The sequence below is a fragment of the Stegodyphus dumicola genome, chromosome 3 (assembly GCF_044657685.1).
Source record: "Stegodyphus dumicola isolate Sdum_Otavi_A_Nest chromosome 3, ASM4465768v1".
NCBI classification, from domain to species: domain Eukaryota; kingdom Metazoa; phylum Arthropoda; class Arachnida; order Araneae; family Eresidae; genus Stegodyphus; species Stegodyphus dumicola.
The window spans coordinates 264,059,823-264,084,388 of NC_140770.1; the positions used below are offsets into that span (position 1 = coordinate 264,059,823).

The 24,566-nt window shown below is 34.0% G+C and overlaps 1 protein-coding gene across 1 annotated transcript in view; it reads left to right on the forward strand.

Moving 5' to 3' along the window:
- Positions 1-3,720: 3,720 nt before the first annotated feature.
- Positions 3,721-24,566, forward strand: part of LOC118185060 (uncharacterized) — a 32,223-nt gene continuing 11,377 nt past the window's right edge. The window contains exons 1-2 of the mRNA XM_035354854.2: positions 3,721-3,957; positions 20,652-20,747. Coding sequence (XP_035210745.2) covers positions 3,827-3,957; positions 20,652-20,747 — 227 coding nt within the window. The 5' untranslated portion in view covers positions 3,721-3,826. The remainder of the gene's footprint in view (positions 3,958-20,651; positions 20,748-24,566) is intronic.

Genomic DNA, 24,566 nt, shown 5'->3' on the forward strand with positions numbered 1-24,566 from the left:
CTAATTATGTTTATGACTAGAGGCAACTCAGCATTAAAACTCATGATAATGAACTATCAGGATCCAACAAAGCCAATCCAATATGGAATCCTATGCACCACATACTTGTTTTTATCAGAGAAAATATAGAAGTGAGCAAAGTTACAGGACGATTTGGGAGACTTAGGCAATTATCCAACACCGACAACCATTATTTCAAAATATAATAGCTTTCAATAGTTAAGCATGCAATGCAAATTAGCTGCTTATATTTGCTATGTATCATGTTGCAAATAACAGTGGCTATAACTTATCTTATCATTTCTGTTAAATCAATTTTGCAGTGTATAATTAATTGTTATAATGCTTATAACACATGGATGCTTAGAATGCTCAGAAGTATCATACTGAAGAATATTTGCTTTTCGAATCATAATGTATATTGCTCATAACTTATTCTCAAGTCTTGGAAACATGGGAAGTGGTCACTCCAGAACAATTCTATAACCTGCTTATTTTCTTGTTCTAACTATCCACAAAAGACTAATTGGAAATGATAAAAGAACATGTACATATATATTTGAGTGGCTGAAACTTACTGCAGATGCACAGTGCAGTAGCAAATGTCGTATGTTACAGCAAATCATGACTGACTACCCAAACATACACTAATTAGGTAGTTTTTCGACTGACCAGACCTTCTGAATATTAGTATAGTGCTAAAATAGCCAAGTGGGATCAATGAGCAACTTTCACAATTGGTACATCCATAGCTGCAGCATCACTTGGTGAGGCATGAAGGGACTGTATATTCATGTACCAAATGCTTGTGTTTCACAAGCTTCCCAATAAGAGGAAAGATTAAAGTGGCAGCATTAATACAAGGGGTGATCAAATGAAAAGGTACGAAATGACATGGTGGGTACAAATGTAGACTTTATTCAAAATATACACCACAGGCCTGAGCACAACGATCCCAGTGATGAACAAGCCACAGGATTCTTTGTTCCCAGAATTCCTGTGGCGTGACGAGACCCAGTCCTTCATAGCGTCCTTGAGTACGTCGTCCGAGTTGAAGCGCTTCCCTTTCAGGTGTTTCTTCAGTGGACCAAACACATGGAAATCGAAAGGCAACATGTCCGGACTGTAGGGCAGATGGTCCAACGTCTCCCACTTGAACTTGGCCCGTTCCATGTGTGTGACTCTGGAGAGGTGTGGACTCGAGTTATCATGGAGCAGAACCACACCCTCCGTGAGCAGCCCCGGTCTTTTGTTCTTGATGGACCTGCATAGGCATTGGAGTGTCTCGCAGTACACACATCGGAGTTAATGGTTTTTCTGTGCTCGAGGAATTCCACAAGTAGTGGATCTTAAATGTTGAAAAAGATGGTGAGCAACACCTTGCCTGCTGATGGCACGGCTTTGAACTTTTTAGGGGAAGGTGACGATGCATGCTTCCACTGCATGCTGTCCCACTTTGTCTCTGGCTCATAGTGATGGCACCAGGTCTCATCACCTGTGACGATCCAACTGAAACAGATGTTGCAGTGATGAACCCCACACGCAGTTCCTTTTGCTGGTCGGTGAGCTGCTTTGGAACCCAAGCGGCACACACCTTCCGATATCACAACCTGTCCTGAACAATTGTCCACATGGTTTCATAGCTGACATCCACCTTCACCACCAACATTTGCAATGTGACATGCCAATCACTTCTCACTAGGTCGTCCACCTTATCGATGAGATCACTCGTGATGATGGTGTTTGCCTGGCCTGGTCTCGGGTCATCACCCAACTCTCACGGCCTGCATGAAAACGGGCACTCCATTTTCTGACAGACGTGTCAGAGACACATTTCTCCCCGTACACTGTCACCATCCGGCGAAGAATAGCTGCCGGTTTCTCACCGGCAGAAATCGGATAACACCTCGCTGCTCTTCAGTCGTCAAATTTTGCAACGCGAACGCCATCCTGTCCTCATATGGACTACTGCATCATTTGGACACCGCTTTTGATAAGAGCCTCTGCTCTCTCCTGCACATGCTCCAATCCCAGTCAGAAATTCCAATCGCATCCCGAGATGTCTCGCTACGTTCTCCCATGGCGGAATATGCAAATATTTAACTGTTACGTTTTTATGTCGTTTTGTACCTTTTCATTTGATCACCCCTTGTATGTTATTTGAACTATTTAAGACTGGTGCAACATTCTATTCTCAGACAAGTACAGACTTGCCCAGGAATTAGATAATTTCAAAATGGTCTGGAGAGCACAAGGCACATGGAACCAGTCTCAGAACTTTACGCTTTTAGATGTGACACTGTCATGGCATAAGCTGGAATTTCAACGGGATATCACACCCAGCTGCCTATCTTTAAAGACAGTTCAGTGATGGCTGCATGGTATCAGAATGAGACCCTACACTCAACTGTGAGACTTTACGCTGCAGCAGTTGGTCTTGATTTCCTCCTTATAGATGAAAATGCCCAACCCCATCCCTATAAAACCAACTTTGTTTGCCTGGAAAGTATGGAGTGGCTGCCATATTGTGGGCAATATTGATCCCATTGAAAATCTTTGGGATGCTCTCGTGCATGCTGTTACCTCCTCCAACTAGTCTCACATAGTTGGACACTGTCCTAATGGAAGAATGACTATTGCTAACATCTGCAATCATTGCATCTACTTAAAAGCATGAGCAATTGCCACAAAGTTTCCAGGTGGTTACATAAAAATGTATATATTCATACTCAGATAAATTCCCATATTTAAAATTAAAGTATTTGTAATAATTAAAAAAGAATAAATATTAATTAATTTATAAATTAACATTAATTAATTACTTTAGTATAGTTCTTATATTCCTTAAAGCTGGTGGATGACAGTGAAAAACTGTCTTGAGCAATATATATAGAAAAGCTGCAGGGAGATAAAAATGAGTTTTCATATGCATAACAAATGTTTTCTTGTAGAACATCCTAAACATAAGAGTATGAGACCACCTCATATGCAAGCATTTTCTTTCTCATAAAACACCTTTAAAAACAATGGATTGTGTTAAGTGTTGAAATTATATTATACTCAAAGCAATATAGAAATGTTCATAATGATAAAAGTATGCCAAAAAATACTTCGTCGTTCATCTAATATTAACCTTTATTGCCACACAAACTGTTGCACAAATCGCCCAACTACTTGTTACCATATTTCAAAGTTCTATGCAAACTTCTTCTTTTAAATCTTAAAATAATACCCTATAAAATAAATATATGCCCCCCTCTCCCAACTGCGGAAACGAACCTAAAATTTATACCCTCTTCATTATAGTTATAAACTATAATAAAATTATTTTATATAATTATTTTATAAATATGAAGCGGACAAAGACCATTTAATAAAATTTATTCATAATTTCCCTAATAAACTTTACAAATTACATTATATAACTGCTTTATAAACATACAGTTGACTTATTTTACAAACATGGACAGGATAAAGAACATTTAATACAAATTATTTATAATTTCCCCTTAAGTCCATATATAAAGGGCTAAAATTCAGATTTTTAACGCCCAAACTAATTTTAATACTTTATACTGCTTAAAGTAAATACGCAAACAAAAATACTCACCCAGAACTAAAACAGAACTTTTTTCAGTTTGAGGGGGGAAAAATTGACGCCAAATATGATCGCCAAATTTGCCAGAAAAACGAGGTATGTTTGGTATGATCTTCCTACATTTCAAGTCGGAATTTTGAACAAGAGGTAAGAAGTGTTTAGTCTAGTCTAGGTTTCGTAAAGTGGATTACTGTTTATTTTCGTAATTAAGTGTATTTATTTGCATTTATGGCGGCACGAGAAAGAGCTATTAGCTCTAAAACGTTGATTTCTACAATCGAAGCCTTGGAAGGAAAAAGGGCGAAGATAGAATTTCGCGACGATACAAAGGTCGAGGGAAAAGTGGAGTCTGTGGACGCGTAAGTATTATTTCTTTAGTGTTCGTTTATATTAGCTAAACCGAGTAATATAAATTCAGTGATAAGGTATCCGCAGTTTTGCTTCTAATGTTGGAATGTTTCTTTAGGTAATTTACATATCAAAAGCGAGGCAGAAGTTTAACCATGTGTTGGTGTTAATTTATTAGAAGGTATTCTCGATTTCGAGGCAGGTGGGTCCCTATATGTTTTTCATACAAAAGGGATCTTCATTTCTTCTCTCTCTGATATAGTTTTTTTAAATAAACCAGTACCCCAACTGTAATCAGTGCTATAACTTGAATTTATACCTAGTTTGGGTTTCATCCTGTGTGTCCAGTGGACTAGCGAGCATACCTGGCGCCTGGGGCAAAATACCTTTTGGCGCCCCCCTTCCCTAAAAAAAAAACTGATATGATGAAAATCTTGTTTGGAGACCATTTGGAGCCCCTCTGAGAGCGGCGCCCGGGGCATCATACACTCCCTTGCCCCCCCTTGCTACGCCACTGTGAGTGTGTCTTCTGATAATTGATATAAATGTCCAGCAGGCATTAAGCTTGTGGAGTTTTTTAGCCTACACTTGTTTTTATTTCATGCATTGTGAAATCCCATCCATCATGGAATTTTATGATAAATTATCTCTAACATAGAGACTGTCATAAAAACCTCTCTGAATCTCCTTATGAAATTTTTTGTGTCCATTCAGATTTTCTTTCTTGCATTTTATTTAAAAAGTAAATATTTATTGAAGCTCTTAAAAGTGTCAAATATAATTAGATAACTATTCTTGCTTAACATTTTTTGCACTTGGATGAAATTGACAAGGTCATCAAATCAAAATTTAAAACGTGAAGTTGTTCCATCTATAATTATCATGCAAAGAATGTAAAATTATTCTGCTTATTTCTATATTCTAATGATTAAAAAATTTAAAAAACATTTTGCTGCACTGTGTAAAAACCATCGATAATTTTTTCTGGAAAATTACGTGCACTTTGGCATCCTTCTTGATATAAAATTTTGTTATTGTAAAAATTTGGATTGCTTTTAATTAGGAGCGTGGGTAATTTTAATAAGTAGCATTATTTTTTTAATATCTTAGTATGAATAAATTTCATAAATTTCTGCATTGATTATGTAAATTAGTAGTTAGTAATACAGCAGTAAACATTTTAGAAAAAAATTATTGTAAACAAGTTTTTCAAACATTGTAAATGAGTAATACTTTTAATGCACATAAAACAAATTTTGTAATAGGAAGTGTTAGCTTATACATGAAACCAATATTAATCATTGTGAAAACCACTACAATAATATTAGTACTGCAGTGATTCCCCAATTTGTGCTTCATGGAGCCCTAAGGGGATTCATGGCTGCATGGAAAAAATAAAATAAATAAAAATTGCTGAAATTAAAGAATAAGAAATGAAAAAGTAGAATTAAAAAAAAAAAAAAAAAAAAAAAAAAAAAAAAAAACCTGGAAATAACTTTTTCAGTTGGCATTTCTGATTTAAATTTTGTATTTCCTCTAGCACAGGTGTTCTCAAGCGGGGGAAATGCATAAGCCTTTTAATTACCTATTAAGTATTTAGCTTTAGTTTATGAATATAAAAAAAAAATACTTTTATTCAAGTTTTGGTCAATATTATATATCAATATTTTCTCTATATATTAATATATAATCAATATTTTCTCTACAATTGATACAAAAGTTAAAATAAAAGAAATATAAAAGAGAATAAGAAGATCTAAATTTAAATAAATGTATATATATTTTTCGAGTTTTGAAAAGGAGGGCCAATGGCGCAAAATGTTCAAGAACTGTTGCTGTAGCAGATAATGCTTCACTTACTAGAAGATTCAGTATGTAATTGCATTGTTTATAATGCAAAACTTATGATCATGACTGCTGCTTTGAATGGCCGGTTGTATTTTTTATTGCTATGGCCACCCTGTGTGGTACAATAGTCTGCATTGCTGGCTACCATAACACTTGGCCTATATAGTATAGCATTTATGCAGTATCGGCATCTTAAAATTCTGGGGTCTGGATTGTTCTATTGAGTGGGTTAGTGGCAGGGGTCTAGAGTCGATAGGGAAAATGACCGACTCCGACTCCCTTAATTAATAATATATATATATATATATATATATATATATATATATAAACATATACACATGAGTTACAGCTTATTTTTTTAATATAAAAGAAGCAGTAGATGCTGCAGAAAAAAAATTGATGGCATAGCAAATTATTTATATTAATTAGCATTTATTATGAAACTGCCATTAGTTATTTCTAAGAAATAGTACAGCTTTGGCAAGATCTTCTTTGTTGAAGGGCCATAGATCCAATTTGATAAACTTCAGAACTGAGAAGAGTTTTTCCACACTAACATGAGTAGGAGGAAGAGCTCTTACTATTAGGGCTACATCTTTTAATTTTTCAGGATAGTTTTTTTAATAAGTTCTAAAAGAGATGTCTTGCAAGCGCAATCATATTTCTCTATTTCTTCAAAGGCCGTGTCGAAATCCTGTTTGTATTTTTTCATTTTTATATCTAAAGGCTCTTGGTTCTTTATATTTTCATTCACTTTGCCATAGCCTTTTCAATATTATCCAAAAATATTTCTCAAAATCTAATTCATCACTGGAAGAGGATGATAGAGACTCAATTGCACTATTTTCAGTTTGACTGTCCTGATTCGAATTCTCCAATTGTTCATTCTTCAGTTGTTCTGAGAATAATTTCATTCTTAATGAAAGGCTTTCATTGCATTTTTAATTTGTTCATATCCAAGAAAATTCGGTGTTTTAGATCTACACATATTTAACCCAGCAAGATAGATCTCATTGTCCAACAAACTAAGTTCTCTTTTCTTTATTGAAGAAATGATTCCTTCTGCTATAAACTCTCCATTTCAGATAAAACAAAGGTTGATCTTTACATTATGGTAACTTGGCGAAAATTTGTCGACCAACTCTCCTACAGCAACCCTCTATTTTTTTTTTTTTTTTTTCCCGCCGCCATGTTGTCTTCATGAAGTAAAGACATGTTTCTTTTCTTTTTATCTACTGAACACTTCTTCCAACAATCTACTAGCCGAATTACACTTATGCTAGAAATTTTATCTAACAAAACTGCTTAATCATGACAAATATTCACTGCAAAATTGGGAAAAAGTGCACAATACCATACTCCTTACGCGTTTTTTAAAATAACACATACACATAAACCATGTACACGTCGACTTATTTTTACTTAAAAAAACATCCCAGAATTACACAAAAATGGCATTGCGCACACTCTTCACCATATCCATGTACACTGCTTTTTTCTCATAAATTAGAAAAATTTCACGAAAATACATGACAATTTTCTGAATCTTTAAACCCGGTAAAAAGAACATATATGAAATTACCTGATCGCGAAAAAGTATATACCCTTTCCAAATATGAACATTTCCACATATAAAATAAATAAAATATCCAAAAACTTTTACCTCTAAATCATCTATTATATTATAAACATCACCAACGAATTCATACCGCAAGCATTACAAATACTTAGTGTCAAATATTTAAATTATTTCCATGCACGTTTACTTCAACTAAAATGTATACCAAATTCCTATAAACATAAAATTCACAAAATAACTATCATTTAATTAAAAAATATCACTAAACCATGTACACGTCGACTTATTTTTACTTTAAAAAAAAAATCCCAGAATTGCACAAAAATGGCATTGCGCACACTTTTCACCATATCCATGTACACTCCTTTTTTCTCATAAATTAGAAAAATTTCACGAAAATGCATGACAATTTTCTGAATCTTTAAACCCGTTACAAAGAACATATATGAAATTACCTAATAACGAAAAAGTATATACCCTTTCCAAATATGAACATTTCCACGTATAAAATAAATAAAATATCCAAAAACTTTTAGCTCTAAATTATCTATTATATTATAAACGTCACCAACGAATTCATACCGCAAACATTACAAATACTTAGTGTCAAATATTTAAATTATTTCCATGCACGTTTACTTCAACTAAAATGTATACCAAATTCCTACAAACATAAAATTCACAAAATAACTATCATTTAATTAAAATATAATTAAATTCAAAAACACTACTTAAAATATAAATAAGCACATAAATTAAATTAATAAAAATTAGCTTACAATCCTAATTACTTTAAACTAAATCATTGCTAATAACAATTTTCCCAATAATACCAAATTACCTTACATTTAGAACAATGCATAAAAATAATATCCTCAAATAATTAAAAATACTAACTTACCTAATCTTGATTACGTGTCCGATAAACTTTTCTTATTTCTGTTTGAGGATCTTTAAAATCATACTTATAGCTCACAGCAAGGTACCAGGTAAAATAAATAACTTAATAAAACATCTTTACTTCTATCTCGCACAACCTTAAAGAAACACTTATTACTACCCCTTTCAATCCCACTAAATACCCATTTCGAATTCACTTTAGTTAGGGCCATGGGAACCAAAAATTAACGAACACTGTTTCACACAACACAGAATAAAGCCAAATACAAAATTTCCAGATTTTTCCCGATTTCCCCCCTTTTCCGATTAAAGAACCGTAATTCGTCCATTAATATCACATGACATATCCCATGATCTCTCATTTCCCTCACACAAAATAATGCATAATCGGAACTGAGTACTGCTCACATTATCACCAAAGAGTCCCAGGTAGTAACCTTTATCGCCTCCAAAATGTCGCGAAACTACCAGTTACCATATTCTAAAGGTCAGCCAAAACAAACATCACATTCTTCCATTCTCGCCTCCTGTCAGTTCTTCAAAATGCAGCTTTTTTATGGCTATATATGATGTAGGAAGAAGAGTTTTCAGTTCTCCAAGTCATTTCCCAGTCTTTCTGTTAGTGAAACATTAGGGTTATTTACATCTTCTTAAAATGTTCTTAATTCTAACAACCTCATTATTATCAAATATGTACTTCTTTATCACGTTGCTTGATCAGTAATTGCTCCTTTTCTTGCTCGCTTCCGAAGGATGACGTCAGTTTCGGGAGTTCTTACTGCTATTGCTGCTTACCTAAATTTACCAATGAGATTTGTAACTAAATAAAGTAACTAAATGAATCAGTTTAATCACTAATGGCAAATATCACATCCATCCTCCTCCATTATATTTATTTATTAATATGTCAATGAAATAGAAAATAACTATTTATTAATGTATATAGTTCATAAATAAAAATAATAATTCAGCTTGTCATTTTTTTTTTTTTTTTTTTTTTTTTTCAATTCATTATAATTACATTTCAAATTCAAACTGTCCAACAGAAACTGGAGTTCGGAATCGACCTGTTTTTAGCGACTCCAGCTCCAATTCTTTTTACTCCAAAATCTGCTTGACTCCGATTCTGACTCCACAGCCCTGGTTAGTGAAATGGAAATAGAGATGGAAGATTCTCTGGTTAGTGAAATGGAAATAGATATGGAAGATTCTCAAATCTTTCCCTGGGATGCTTACTGTACAATTACTGTTGGGACTGTGCCTTGTTGGAATTGTGTTGTTCCATCACTTCTACCTTTTCATATTGCCTGTTGACAAATAATTGCCGGTTAATCTTTGGATTATGGTAACTTGGCGAAAATTTGGCGACCAACCCTGCGCTACAGCAACCTGCTAGTTTTTGTGTTGATGCCATTTTGTTTTCACAAAGTAAAGGCATTTTTTTTTTTTTTAATCAACATTTTTTCCCTACAATCTGCTACCCGAATTACGCTTATGCTAGAACTTTTATGGAACAAACGTGCTTAATCATGACGAAGATTAGGTGCGAAATTGGGAGAAAGTGCAGAATCGCAAACTGCTTGCTGCGTTTTTAAGAATTGCATATACACGGTATCATCCATGTACACGTCGACCTATTTTCACCTAAAAAAAAATCTCAGAATTGCACAAAAATGGCATTGTGCACACTCTTGACTTTATCCATGTGCACTGCTAAAGTCCTAGCTAGTAACCTTTATCGCCTTACCAAAATGTTGCCAAACTACCTGTTACCATATTCAAAAGGTTAGCCTAATTGTCTCTCAAAATTTTCCAAAGTCAACAATTCACTAAAACTCCAAGTTGTTTGATAAAACACATTTATTACACTGTAAGCATGTCAAAACTCAATACGTAAATCTTTATATATCACGAAAAGATGTTTTGGTTAAAATTTACTCTGTGGTACCCCTTGGTGAATCGTCTCTTTTTTGATGCCAAGATCAGCTCCAATTTTAAGATAGTTCCGATCCTTCTGCCCGTTACACAAAACCAAAACAAGAAGTCAAAGACTTACACAAAATCGGTGTCCATGTACACATTGACCTATTTTAACTTTAAAAAAAAATCAGAGAATTGCCCAAACTAGGCATTGCGCACTGCCTTAACTCTGTCCACGTACACATTGATCTATTTTCACTTAAATCAGGAAGCTAAAACAAAGTTAAAACTATCATGTTAACCAGAAAAAGTTCGCTGTGTCTTAACACATAGAGACGAACAAATAACCAAAAATATACAGAGAGCAATAAATAACCAAAAATACATATTTCATAACATAAAGCATATGTTCACGCTTCCCACCAATATCTCCTCTATCCTCCACATAAGCAGTTCAATTAAATTTTTAGTCGCTTTGGTTCATCCACTGTCCATCATTATTCATCCTCCTATCCACCTCAGACATACTCAAATGATGGCATTTTTCTGTGAATACACTTCAAAATAATAGCAAGTTCAAAATCCAAGACCATGCCACACATGGGCAAGCAAACAACACAGCAACTTGTAAAAATAAAATAAAAATAGAATAATAATTTACGTTTGCAACTATTTGAATGAAACAATTTTTCACACCTGTTGCACGAGAATTCCAAGTCAAAGCTTTCAAAAGATGATGATTAAAAGAAATCTGATTTATATTTCTTTTATTTTAACTATTTCTCACAGTCACATCAAGTACAAGGTATGTGTTTTAATACATGTTTAAAATCATTACAAAAACAGTAAATTTCACACTTTTTTTAGGAGTACATTTATATGCGAACCATTTTCTTCGCAGTTGAAATTTAGAAATGTCTAACAAAAGGTCCTGGCTGACCAATGAGCATTTACAATTTGTGATGAAGATAATTTACAATATTTTTCTTCCAAAGTTAAAAATGTTATCAAATTTGAAACTCCATCAAGATATTGTAAAAAATATAGAAATGTATAATTATTTACATACATTTGTTTTTTCTGCATGTGTCAATAAAATATTTTATGCATAAAAGAAAGGGAATAAGTTGCCATTATTTATTTTCAAGTTTATGTAATTATGTATTAGTAAGTTATTTAGTAGTTAATTCAACATGTTAGAATAATTTGAAATAAATATCAGTCCAAATACCGTATTTGATGGCATATAAGATGCACTTTTTTTTCTAAATTTGGTCTCAAAATAGTTACTTCCATCTTATACGTGAAGGACACAGGTTAACTTTCAATACTGAATGCTATTTTTAGCCCGGATAAAGGTCTAGACACACATAACGTTTTCTACATCTGCCATAATTATTTTACGCATGCATGAAATATCTGTCGCCAAAAAGCGTCAAAGCTCGAAGCTGATGTCGAAGTTCGAACAGGTTCGACGGTCACATTACATCTATGGTAGCCTTTCCTTCTTTACATAGACTTTCTTTGACTCAGCCGACGCACGTTTCGGTATCGGTGCTACTCTGTATAAACATGTCGGTATCGGTGCTTCACATTTTAAGTTATTGTGGTACTGTGCTATCGCACGGAATATTGAAACTTTTTTTCCTTGTGTGTGCCCTTCTAAATAAGGGTGCGTATTATATACCAGTGCGTCTTATATGCCGTCAAATACGGTATTTAATATTTAGCTGCTAGTTCATTTTGATTTATGAAATGTAACCAACAGAAATTTTTTACTAATAGAAAATAAGTATGATAAATTTTAATTTTTTCCGCTTGGTGGTATTATTATTATTTATCTATATTTTGATAAATATTTAGTCAATGGAATTTGAGATTAAGTTAAAATGAAGTTAATTATTTGAAATTTTGTTAAAAGAATTCGTCCATCAGCTACTTTCGGATCATATATGCGACCCGCATACAGTTTGAGTGTGAGACAACTGAGCTAAATTATACGTAATGCCACTAATAGCATATGACATTAAGAGGGCCCTACCACTTTAGAAACCCATACAGAACTAACATGTTGAGATGAGCAAAGCGAAGAGACGTGTCTCATTGCAAAAGGAAGTCCAACTTAAGAGAGAGAGAGTATCCAAGTGGGATGAGAGACTAAAGACAGCCATAACACATACCACACTATTGATTTGAAGTAAAATGAGAATAAACTGTATGTAGTGCATATGTACAGATATGAAAAAAAGTGGAATGGGAGGGAACTGTAGCCAAACCTATATACAAAAGAGCAGGTTTAAGTAGAGTGACAACATGTCCCGATTTTGGTGGGACTGTCCACCTTCCGCCGATTTTTAAAAATGTCCCACTCTTTAGAAAAAACCTTCATTTCTTATTTTAAATGTATTGTAAAAATATGTTACTTATTAATTATTATAGTGAATATAAAGAAATAAAAATACATAAACAACAACAAAAAAAAAAAAAAAAAAAAAAAACCATAAAATGCCTGAATAGTAAGCTAAATTAGGCGATGTAGTGAGTTAGAATTATTCGGTGGTGTTCGATCATTGTCTTATGTCTCGTCAAAGAACATGTATTGTTAGAAAGGAAAGCATCACTAAAGCAGGAGTGGCTCCATCACATTGTAGACGAAAGCAGTTGCACATGCGCGAAATAGCTGTCGAAGCAAATCAACCTCAATATCATTTTGCGCATGTGCGGAATAGTTGTCAAAGGTCACGTTTGTGAAGAGTTCATACTTCTGTGACACCATTTTTTTCCCCCGTCTGTATTGACGTAAATCAATTCCGTGTTGGTCTCATTTTAATGCTGATAAGTGCGGACTGCCGTTAGTGCGGAGTTTTGTTTTTAGTTTGATATTCGACTCATTTAATTTACAAAGGAAAAACAATAGTCGCCACAGTATAACGATCAATAAGATAAAATTTAGTACTCTTTTTTTTTTAGCCTTTGTAGTAAATTATTTATTTATAGTACTTACCCATAAAAAAAAAGATTGCAAATTTAATGACGAGCTAAGCAGAGAATTTCCATTTATTAAAAAAAAAAGATTTTATGGTACGGTGTAATAAATGCAAAACTGAATTTTTGGTCTCGCATGGTGGAAAAAATAATATTACTAAACGTATTGCGACAAAGAGGCACAGAAGATTTTTGAATAATGCTGCTTCGTCTAAAATGGAACAGTTTTTTTTTTGCAGTGCTGGCTATGGCAACACAGAGGAACGGCTAGCTGAAGGGCTATTTGCTTTCACACCATAAACCACAATCTAAGTTTCAGATCAATGGATTGTATGTCGCAAATGATCAAAACTTCATACAACAAAAAAATTGCATGTGCGAGTACAAAACACAAAGCAGTTATTTAGAATATTTTTCACCATATTCATTTTCACAATTGCAGAAAGAATTAGATAAATGCACATTTATATCCATATATTCTTATGCTTCCAACTACAAAGATTTAGAATTATTTTCCACAATTGTTAGATTTTTTTATCCAGAAACAGGAATTAGAATATTAGATTTTGTTTTATTGCCGGGTGAAACTTTATAAATAATTTTTGATTCAGTAAATACTATTTTAAAAAAGAATAATTTGAACAATAAAATTATTGCCCATTGTGAGGATAACACTAACGCAAATTTTGTTGGAAAAGCTAGAAGAAGCATCAATAACGTTTTTACAAAACTTAACAAACGTTTGAACCAAAAGATTATTCGAGTAGGTTGTGCTGTGCAACCCACATTCTACACAATATTATACAAACAGTATCTGACTGTTCCAGTGGATGTTGAAAATATTATTGAAAATATTTATTCGTATTTATATATACAGTCAAAAGTCGTTAATTCGGACACCCGTAATCCGGAATGATCTATAATCCGGACCTCAAAGCTAAAATCTTTCTGCGCATGCGCCGCATTGACGCATGCGCATAGGCGTTTTACTCGTGTGCGCAAGACATTTACAACTGCGCATATGCGCCTGCGCAAGTGCAGAATACGTTTTCTCGTGCGCGTTTAATGTATAACGACCGGTATAAGCTAAAATTATCTAATTATCTATTTCAGTTAATGTTGATAATTGCGTTGTTCCTTAATCTTCGAATTGGATCCGGCTTATTATTTTTTGCAGACTGTAAGAGCAATTTTCTAAAAGTAAGCTTGAACTTTCGATTATGTCAAATAGAATTTCTGATGCTGGAGCTCCCAAAGGATCTAGAAAACGAAAGTATGTTTCGATGTCCATCAAACAAAAAACGAATTGCTACAAAAAATGGATAAAAGCATATCCTTTGTCTAAAAGTTCCGAAATCTGTTTATCAATTTCATGCTGCTGTGCGCGGGAGGGGGGACGTCGCAGCGCGCAATGAACTGGAAGTTGATCTGTCCCAGTTCGTTATCTTCAGGGCAGATGTTTTTATTTTATTCGGCTTATAATTCCTTACTAAATGTAGTACAGTCAAAAGTCGTTAATTCGGAATGATCTATAATCCGGACCTCAAAACTAAAAACTTTCTGCTCATGCGCCGCGTTGACACATGCGCATAGGCGTTTACGCGTGCGCGTAATACCTTTTACGACTGCGCATATGAGTGTGCGCAAGTGCAGAATACGTTTTCGTGTGCGTGTTTTATGTATAATGGACGTATAAGCTAAAATTATCTAATTATCTATTTCAGTTAATGTTGATGATTGCGTTGTTCCTTAATTTTCGAATTGGATCCGGCTTATTATTTTTTGCAGACTGTAAGAGCAATTTAATAAAAGTAAGGTTAAACCTTCGATTATACCAAATAGAATTTCCGATATACATTTGTTAATATGTAAAGGATCAAAAGCGAAAGTATGTTTTGAAATCCGAAATCTGTTTATCAATTTCACACTGCTCGGCGGGGGGAAGGGCGCGTAAGGAATTGGAAGTTGATCTGTCAGCACTATCCTTATCTTCAGGGCAGATGTTTTTATTTTATTTGGCTTACCAAATTAGTATTTCATCTCGATGTGCTCCGTCTTTGATATGATTTAAAACAAGTTCCTCGTCATTATAATTCGCTTCCGATAGCGAAGAAAGTGACAGAGGTTAGTGAAAACGAAAAAATTTCGATTGACAAATTAGTCGGTGTTCTCGACACAGCAATTATAGGACTTGAACAGTGGAACTTTGTAACTGAACAAGAAATTATGTCTGTTTAATAGAATTAAAGAGAAAGTATTTTCACATGAAACGAAGCAAAACTTAAACAACTTACATTGAAAGAAATGTTTTAAGTAAACAAATAAATATTAAGCTTTTTCTTTTTGCAAATTTTGATACCCTTTAGATCATAATTGTTCTTTATTTCATAAATTACGGTTTCATATTTTTAATTTTAGAATTTCTGCATGCCATCTTACGAGATTTAAACTGATGATCTATAATCCGGAATCGCCAAAGTCCCGACGAGTCCGGATTAACGACTTTTGACTGTATCAGTTTGACATTAGTTTATCCACAATGAAACTACATTATTTCACAATGCTGTGAAAATTATTGAAGGGGACAAAACTTCAATTAGGGAAGTGTCAAATGAAATCAATAATTTAAATATAAAATTGCGAGAAAGAATTGATAACAATTACATTCTTATAGTTATTTGAAAGGACATCACTAAGTTGGAAGAACAAGGTGCCATTAAACGACCGGATTTTCTGAAAGATGTCAGAAATTTTTACAACTGCTTGGAATATCTTGAAAAATAGACAGTTCAACTCAAGGATATTAAAAATTTTCATTGGGTGACATTAATAAAAGAGATTTTATGAGAATATGTGGAAAAACTTTTCAATATGTTAGTAACCATTTTCTTAAAAATAATATTTGTGAAAATGATTTTTTTGATGAGGTGTCAATGGTAAAAAGATAAAAAAAAAAAAGACGGGGTTATTCCTTCATTTTAAACAGAGTAATATTTATTATCAGACTATTTTGAAAATTGTACAATACGCACTTTCCTTTTCAGGAACAAATGCAGCAACAAAACGTGTTTTTTTTTCTAGTATCAATAAAATATGGACAGATGAAAAAACACAGTTGAACATTAAAACTGTAAAATCTATAATAAGCGTAAATATAATTTGATCAATTCATGTGAGGAATTTCACAGCATTTTAATAAATGATCCGAATCTTTTGCAAAGTATTCACTTGGATAAAAAATATGACCATGAAAGAAAATAATAATTTTTTTAAAATAAAAAATTTAAATTGATTAAAAATCATGTTCAAAATAATTAATAATAAATACATTTTTGTTAATTTAATTTTTTTGAATTATTGGCCTGCTTTCATAAGTAAATTATAATTCTCATTTCATCCCACTTTGTCTCAATGAAAATGTGGTCACTTTAGGTTTAAGTCTTGTAAATATTGGGTCATCCAATAAATAATGCAGTTTTTTTTTATGAAATAAAAGGAAAACGATGGGATAAACAACTTGCATCAACTTTTTATAAAAGCAAGTAGTAATTTAACCTTGTTCTTTTTAGTTTTGTAGAGTGTGTTTGATTTTAGCATGGAAGTGATTAACTTGTTTGGTATACACTCTTTTGTGAAAAAATCAAAGCACCATGAAGGAAGTGGTTGTTTCTGATGAAGCTGAATATGTGTATAGCTCATATACAGATAATACAATGATTAAAAAATCAAGGTCATTGTACCCGTTCACGGCTAACAATAGCCTATTGCGTGCTCCAATTAGTAGTTGGTTAAACTGCCCCTGGCATGCTTGAATTCGTCGAGGCAAAGAGTGGTAGAGGTTTCTAATGTCATCCTGCGACACATTCTGTTAGGCATTCATCAGTTGTCGCTCCAGAACTGCGATATTTTGTGGTGCCCGAATCTGCAGCCTATCATGCCCCAGACATGCTCGATTGATGCAAGCTCTGGTGACTTTGCTGGCCAAGGAAGAGTATCAACCATTATCTTGCTGGGAAATGGCCCCAGGATGACGTGCCATGAAGGGTAATGCAGTCGGATGCAGGATGGTATCAACATTTCGTTGAGCTGTTAAAGATTTACGGAGGATGACTAAAGATTACGTGCTGTCATAAGAAATAGCACCCCACACCATCACACCAGGTGTTATGGCTGTATGCCTTTGTAAAACAAAGCCTGATTGGGACCGCTGGCACCGTCCTCTCCAGGCACGAACATGGTGGTCATCTGCTTCAAGAGTGAAGCGGGATTCATCGCTGAACACTATACGATGCCAGTCTGATGGCAGCCATGATGATCGAGTGCGACACCACTCCAGACGACTCCGGCGATGTTGTGAGGGTCAAAGGCAAACGTCTTAAATGCTTCTGTGAGCATAAACCCGCCTCAGACAAGCACCGTGAGATGGTGGACGGTATCACAGAAGGTATAAACATGACTGTAGTTCGTTGAATAGTCGACAGTACCATTGGGGCAGTTCGGGCCTGGCGACCAATCATCCTAGCTTGCCTCGCTTTGTGCTCCTTGGCCTTCCAGAGCCTTAATTTCGTCAGCAATTTCCTTGTAGCAACCATTGCTGCCAACATCTTTGCACATCAGTGTCTGTACACTGCAGGTGGTGGCCTATTGCTCGGTATGACCACCCAGCTTCACACAACCCTACAATGCAACCACGTTCGAAGTCGTTTAGTTGTCTGTAAGGTCTTCAATATCGTCGTATTGGCATCTAAAGAGTCTTCTATAAATTCTATAAAAGAATTACAATGGCAGTAACAACAAAAGATAAATTGCACACTAGAAATGTGCGCTATGATTGCAATTCCTGTTCATTTGCATGTTCGATCAAGATGTTTTTGCATACCAAATTTCTTCATGAACACAAAAGTCCTTGGTGCTTTGATTTTTTTTTGCAAAAGAGTGTATTTTACATAAGTTCAATTAAATAATAATTAATAGTTTTATTGCAGCATATGGGGATCAGACAATAAGTGTAAGGCAGTGTTAGTGGAAATTCCAGGCTGGAAAATACAGCCTAGAACATGACACTCTTTCTTTAATATCTTTAGAGCTCGACAACGATGTTCTATAGAACTTTGTGGAATAAAATCCTATCATAACTGTTGAGGACCTACAGAGGAGAGAAGGAAATATATTTTATATTTAAAAAAAAAATGTTTTTGAAAAATGAAGCGTAAAAATTGTGGTCACAAAGAAGATGAGAGTGAAGGGTTGATTGCATATGAATAAAGGAACAAGAACTGTTGTGTTCTGTATTTTAACCCTCTGAGTGGCCAGGGTTTTTGCTAAGAAGGCACAAATTTCCCAAAACTACTATGAGAACAAATTATTTTTTTAATTTTAATGTAAAAACTCTCCTGGTATTTCATACCTGGATTTTTTTTCTGATATATTGTCTTAATTTCTTTGATATATTTTAATATGCACATACATATACGTTCTTACAGATATCAGAAAAATATTCTAGACCGTATTTATATACAGTCAAAAGTCTTTAATCCGGACTCGTCGGGACTTCGGTGATTCCGAATTATCGATTTTTCCGGATTATAGATCATCAGTTTAAATCTGGTAAGATGGCATGCAGAAATTATAAAATTAAAAATATGAAACCGTAATTTATAAAATAATGAGCAGTTATAATCTAAAGGGTATCAAAATTTACAAAAAAAAAAAAGCTTAATATTTATTTGTTTTACTTTATTAAACATTTCTTTCAACGCGCGCATGCGTAAAGTATACATTATGCATAGCCGAAATTAGAAAATTGCAACCAGAAAACTAATTGATTTGTATTTGTGATATTTATAATGACGAGGAATTTGATTTAAATCATATCAAAGACGAAGTACATCGAGATGAAATACTACATTTAATAAGGAATTATAAGCCGAATAAAATAAAAACATCTGCCCTGAAGATAACGATAGTGTTGACAGATCAACTTCCAGTTCATTGCGCGCTGCCAAGTTCCCCCCCCCCCCCACGCAGAGCAGCGTGAAATTGATAAACAGAGTTCGGAACGGTTAGATACACAAAGGATATGCCTTTATCCATTTTTTGGAGCAATTCCACTTTTTGTTTGATGGACATCGAAACATACTTTCGTTTTCGTAGATCCTTTGGGAGCTCCAGCATCGGAAATTCTATTTGACATAATCGAAAGTTCAAGCTTACTTTTATAAAATTGCTCTTACAGTCAGCAAAAAATAATAAGCCGGATCCAATTCGAAGATTAAGGAACAACGCAATCATCAACATTAACTGAAATAGACAATTAGATAATTTGAGCTTATACCGTCCGTTATACATTAAACACGCAGCGAAAACGTATTCTGCGCTTGTGCACACGCAAACGCGCAGTCGTAAAGGTCTTACGCGCACGCTTAAACGCCTATGCGCATGCGTCAACGCGGCGCATGCGCAGAAAGTTTTTAGCTTTGAGGTCCGGATTATGGGTGTCTGAATTAACGACTTTTGACTGTATATGCCCTTGCCGCTTAGAGGGTTAAGAAAATCAGTCGCAGTTTTTAGTTTCAATATTATTCTTTTCACTTAAGCAGTGCATTTTAATCATTTCTTGTCCATTGCTGTTCTAAGTCAAATGTTTCTTAAGTCATATGATTAGAGAGGTAAGTGTGAGAAATATGGCAGTTTCTGTGTACATATTCTGTAACATTACCTTTAATTCTGCATAACTGAACAAGTGGTTAAATGACCGATAGTTGATACAGTCAAAAGTCGTTAATTCTAACACCCATAATCCGGACCTCAAAGCTACAAACTTTCTGCGCATGCGTCGTAAGACCTTTACGACTGTGAATATCCATGTGCGCGTGGGCAAAATACGTTTATGAATGCGCGTTTAATGTATAATGGATGGTATAAGCTAAGCTAAAATTATCTAATTCAGTTAATGTTGCAGATTGCGCTGTTCCTTAATCTTCAAATTGGATTCGGCTTATTATTTTTTACTGACTGTTAGAGCAGTTTTATAAAAGTAAGCTTGAACTTTCAATTATGTCAAACAGAATTTCTGATATATATTTACTAATATGTAAAGGATCTACAAAGCGAAAGTATGTTTCGAAGTCCATTAAACAAGAAGTGGAATTGATGCAAAAAATGGATAAAGGCATATCCTTTGTGTATCTAAACTTTAACGTTTGTTTATCTAAACGTTTAAATAATAGATATTTCTTTTCTATATAGTGCATTTTCTTCTTTTAATGGTCATAAATTACAGTTTTAAAGCAATTAATAAATCATGCCATGCTATCCATGTTGTTACAGTAATATTATTTTATTAACTAATGCTATTGTATGATTTCTAAAGCAGAAAATTGGATTAAATGCTACTGTCCTGAATATCTTTTCAACATTTCAGTGTAACAGAAGAGTGCTCTGATTTTTATTTTAATAAATGTCTATTTTCAGGTATATGAATATCCACATGACTGATGTGCTATTTATAGCTGCATCTGGAGAGAAAAAGAAAATGAAATCGCATTTGTGCCAAGGAAAATTCATCAGGTTTGATGTTATTTTTTTATTAAATATTCATTAATTGATTGTTTTAATCATGGCAGATCATATGAAAGCTGTTGGCTGAAGAAGAATACTTTCGTGGAAGTGTTTTTTTTTGGGGGGGGAGGGAAACTAGCTCATATTTATGTTGCACATGAAGGGAACTTCATGCATCCAACTTCACCTACTGGGAATACAAACCAGGACAGAAACCATAATTTGTGTGTTTAGTTGTTCTCTGCCGTCAGTGTGCTCATTGATTTACATGTGAACAAAATTCCTGTGAGGTACTGCAAGCTTTATTGTCACAATTTAAACAGAACATCAGATAAATTTGCTTAAGTACACAAAAGTGACATAATGTATATGATGGGATATTTGTAGTTTGTAATGTTATGCTAAAATTACCTAATATCATGCATTTACTTTATTTAAAGTACAGGGTGTCTATGATTAAAGAACTCGTTTTCAAAGCTATGTACAAGCAAAACCAGTGATCAGAAAACTGTGCAATTTTGTGGCAGACTTAATGAAAGAATGAAAATGTCAATCAGAAAAAACAAAATTAGTTGCAAATAGCATCACTAGAGGGCATTTTACTTTGAAAACCTGTAGTAAAAATGTAAATCTTTGTCAGTGTCGTGCAGCAGCTGTTATAAAACCTAGAAACACTCATGAAAACTTTGTTTTCATTGTGCACGATGATGGTAGGTTTAAGAGATTGTGCTTTGTTAGTAAAATTGTTTTACGAAAACAGCTGACACTTTGGTAATGTGTTCACTCCTCGATCCCCAGACCTCAATCCATGCGATTTTTGCCTTTGGGGGACATTTGAAACATCTGGTAAGTCATGACAATCCTTAACCTAATAAGTAAGACCTTAACCTAATCCTAAAGATAGCATTTCATGCCACATGCTGAACATTTCCTGACACACACTTCGGTCAACTGTAGAACATGCTATCTTGCAATTTCGGATAATAGCTGAAAATGATTGCCTGTATAATTTATTAATAAATGCCCTCCAGTGATGCTGTTTGTAACTAATTTTGTTTTTCGCTGAAAGATATTCTCATCCCTTTGTTAAACTGTTCAGGACTAGCGTCGAGTAATGCGATGCAACTATTCTACTCCTACCAGCCCAGTGACGTGTATCTGCACCTCAACAATACTTCTCCTACCAACCCAGTGTCCCTTTTATGTAACATTAAAATTTAACAATTTATTTGAATTTTTAAAAGCCAGTAGATGGAGCTAAGTGGTAACTGTTTTCACATGGGCTGATTCATATGGCATTTGACCTTCATGTACCGGCATTAGTTTGTGTTTTGTGCTTCTGGTTTTGATAGATTTATTGAAATAAACAAACTGGGAATCACGGCTGTAAGTGCGCCTGTGAATTTAAAGGGCACAGGCGTTTTTGTTTATTTCCTTAGGATTGTTTTTTTGTTTGTTTTTCTATTTATTTTGAAACTTAAGCTTTCTTGGTTAATTAAAAAGTAACATTACAACATTATTACAGAAGGGGAAAGATTATCAGTTTTCTCGATGCATAATGCATCTTACTCGCTCGCATTTCTAAGGAAAGATCCAGCTTTTTTGTTCTTACTCAATTTAATAGGTCATTATATATAATGCCTTGAATGGTCATTATATATAATGACACAGGCATTATATTTTGGTATATAATGTATATATTGATGTGATCAGTAATGGATATCCCGCCAGTGGTGCGTCTTTCCTTGATCACTTTCTGGTCATCGTGGATGCTGTTTTCGATTTAGAAGAACAGGAAGTTTTCTAATATAAACCTGATGCCATACAGGGTTTGAGGATGAAATATTTCTGAGTATCTTTTGAAGAAGTTTTGGAACATGCGTTGGGGTTATATTCAGTTTCATTCCGTTAGCCATGGCTAAGAGACCTTACTTAAAAATTTGTTCAAAATCACCGGACACTCCACCTTTCCGTGTAACTGGAAGACTGTTTTTGGAAATTTATGTTGACGGAAATGGTAATAAAGATAGAAGAAGGTGCTTTGTGCACTAAAACCAAGGAAAAGCAAAAGCAAACAATGTATTTTGAGTGCAAAATATGCAATGTAGGGCTGTGTGTCGATCCTTTTTTTTGAATTATTTCACGCACAGCAGAATTTTTAAATTGGAATTTTATTACCTAAATTCTTGTTTAGTTTTTTTTCATTTCGTATTTATATTTTTTCATGTTTATTGTATTTATGTGTGTATAGTTATGATTTTAGTAATTTGCCTGTTTAATTTTATTTCTATTAATGTGATATTCTTTATATTAATACACATTAAAAACAAGTACATTAAATACGCAGCTTCAAAAGTTGAAGTCATAATATCAAAATGCAGATTTGTTTTGTAACATTAGGCTTAACTGCTGAAAATGCGCTGACCCGTGACGACGATTCATTTCAGCGGGTCCCGTTCATGAGCTTGCTTCGTTCTTCAGGTGCTGTTCCTTAAGGGGTTAAGTCCACCACAAAATTTCACAGTTTTCTAATCAGGGATTTCGCTTGTAGGCAGCTTTAAAATAAGGTTCTTTAAATATAGACACCCTGTATTAAGATACTGTTTAGCTTATAACGAAGGAATTTCAAGAGTTCTTATGTTTTTAAGTGAGAAGGAAGCAAAGGTCGTTTTAATTACTTAACCATATTTCGCTATTATTTATAAATCATTAATGCCATTCAGGGTGAATATTATTCTCCCTTATTTCTTTTGTAAGTGTATAAATTTTATGAATGTAATCAAATAACTTACAATTTTTGTGTCCAAAAGTTTGAAATTAAATATGTATTATATTTTATTTACATGTTTTAAAATTTTTACACTGCTAAAAATCTACAAAACGACTTGTTGCAGCACAGATTGTTGAATAAATATTGGCTGTTTGTAACGTCTCATGGGTACTGTGCCCATGAGATGTTATAAACAGGAATTATAATTTAAAGAACAAATCTTATGAAGCTAAAAAATTTACGTTTTCATATCCGACCATGGTTACTGTTTAGTGAAATTAATTATCAAACTTATAAATCCACATACTCAAGCATGTATGAAGAAAATACATATTATATTACATACACACATTAGATTAGTGAAACTGAAAACTTCGCAAGGGGAGATTATAAGACCTACTAAGGACCTCGTACCTCTTGAACTCAACTTTACACCTGAGTCGGATATGCAGGTGAGGTACAGAACTCGACGTAGGACGAAATTTCAAAAGACTTCAACTACAGGTCAGTTGAGGTCCACCCTCTGCTGATATTGGACCTCAAGGTGGAAGTGTTGCGTTTGCTTACTAGAACTCAGCTTCCACGAACGCCCTCTCTCGGAAGAGACTAAAAGTAGTCAGTTGAACGGCTGACACGTCTAACAGATATCGAAACGATAGACTGTCTCCGTATACATAATGCTTGTATTCATTATAACTTGTAAGTAAATATTATGTAGTTATCTTTCATATGAATTAAAATTTCTTAAAGAAAGTTTATAGCCATGTTCCGCAGTGAATCGAATTTCATCATAGAGACAGATACCGACAAGAAAAAAAGGCAGTTCAGGGCAGCCCTATTTAGAAGGTAAGTGAATTTTCACTTATCTATTTAATGATAAAAAAATTTTAATGCTACAAAGTTGAAAAAAATTTTAACATGCCGCCCGAACAGGGACTGCCATTAACTGCTGTTTTTCCAACTATTGAAACTGTCTAAATTGATATCAGTGATATAAATAATACATAAGGATAAATAATTGCTGATACTTGTTGAATTATTGAATATTAAACAATGAC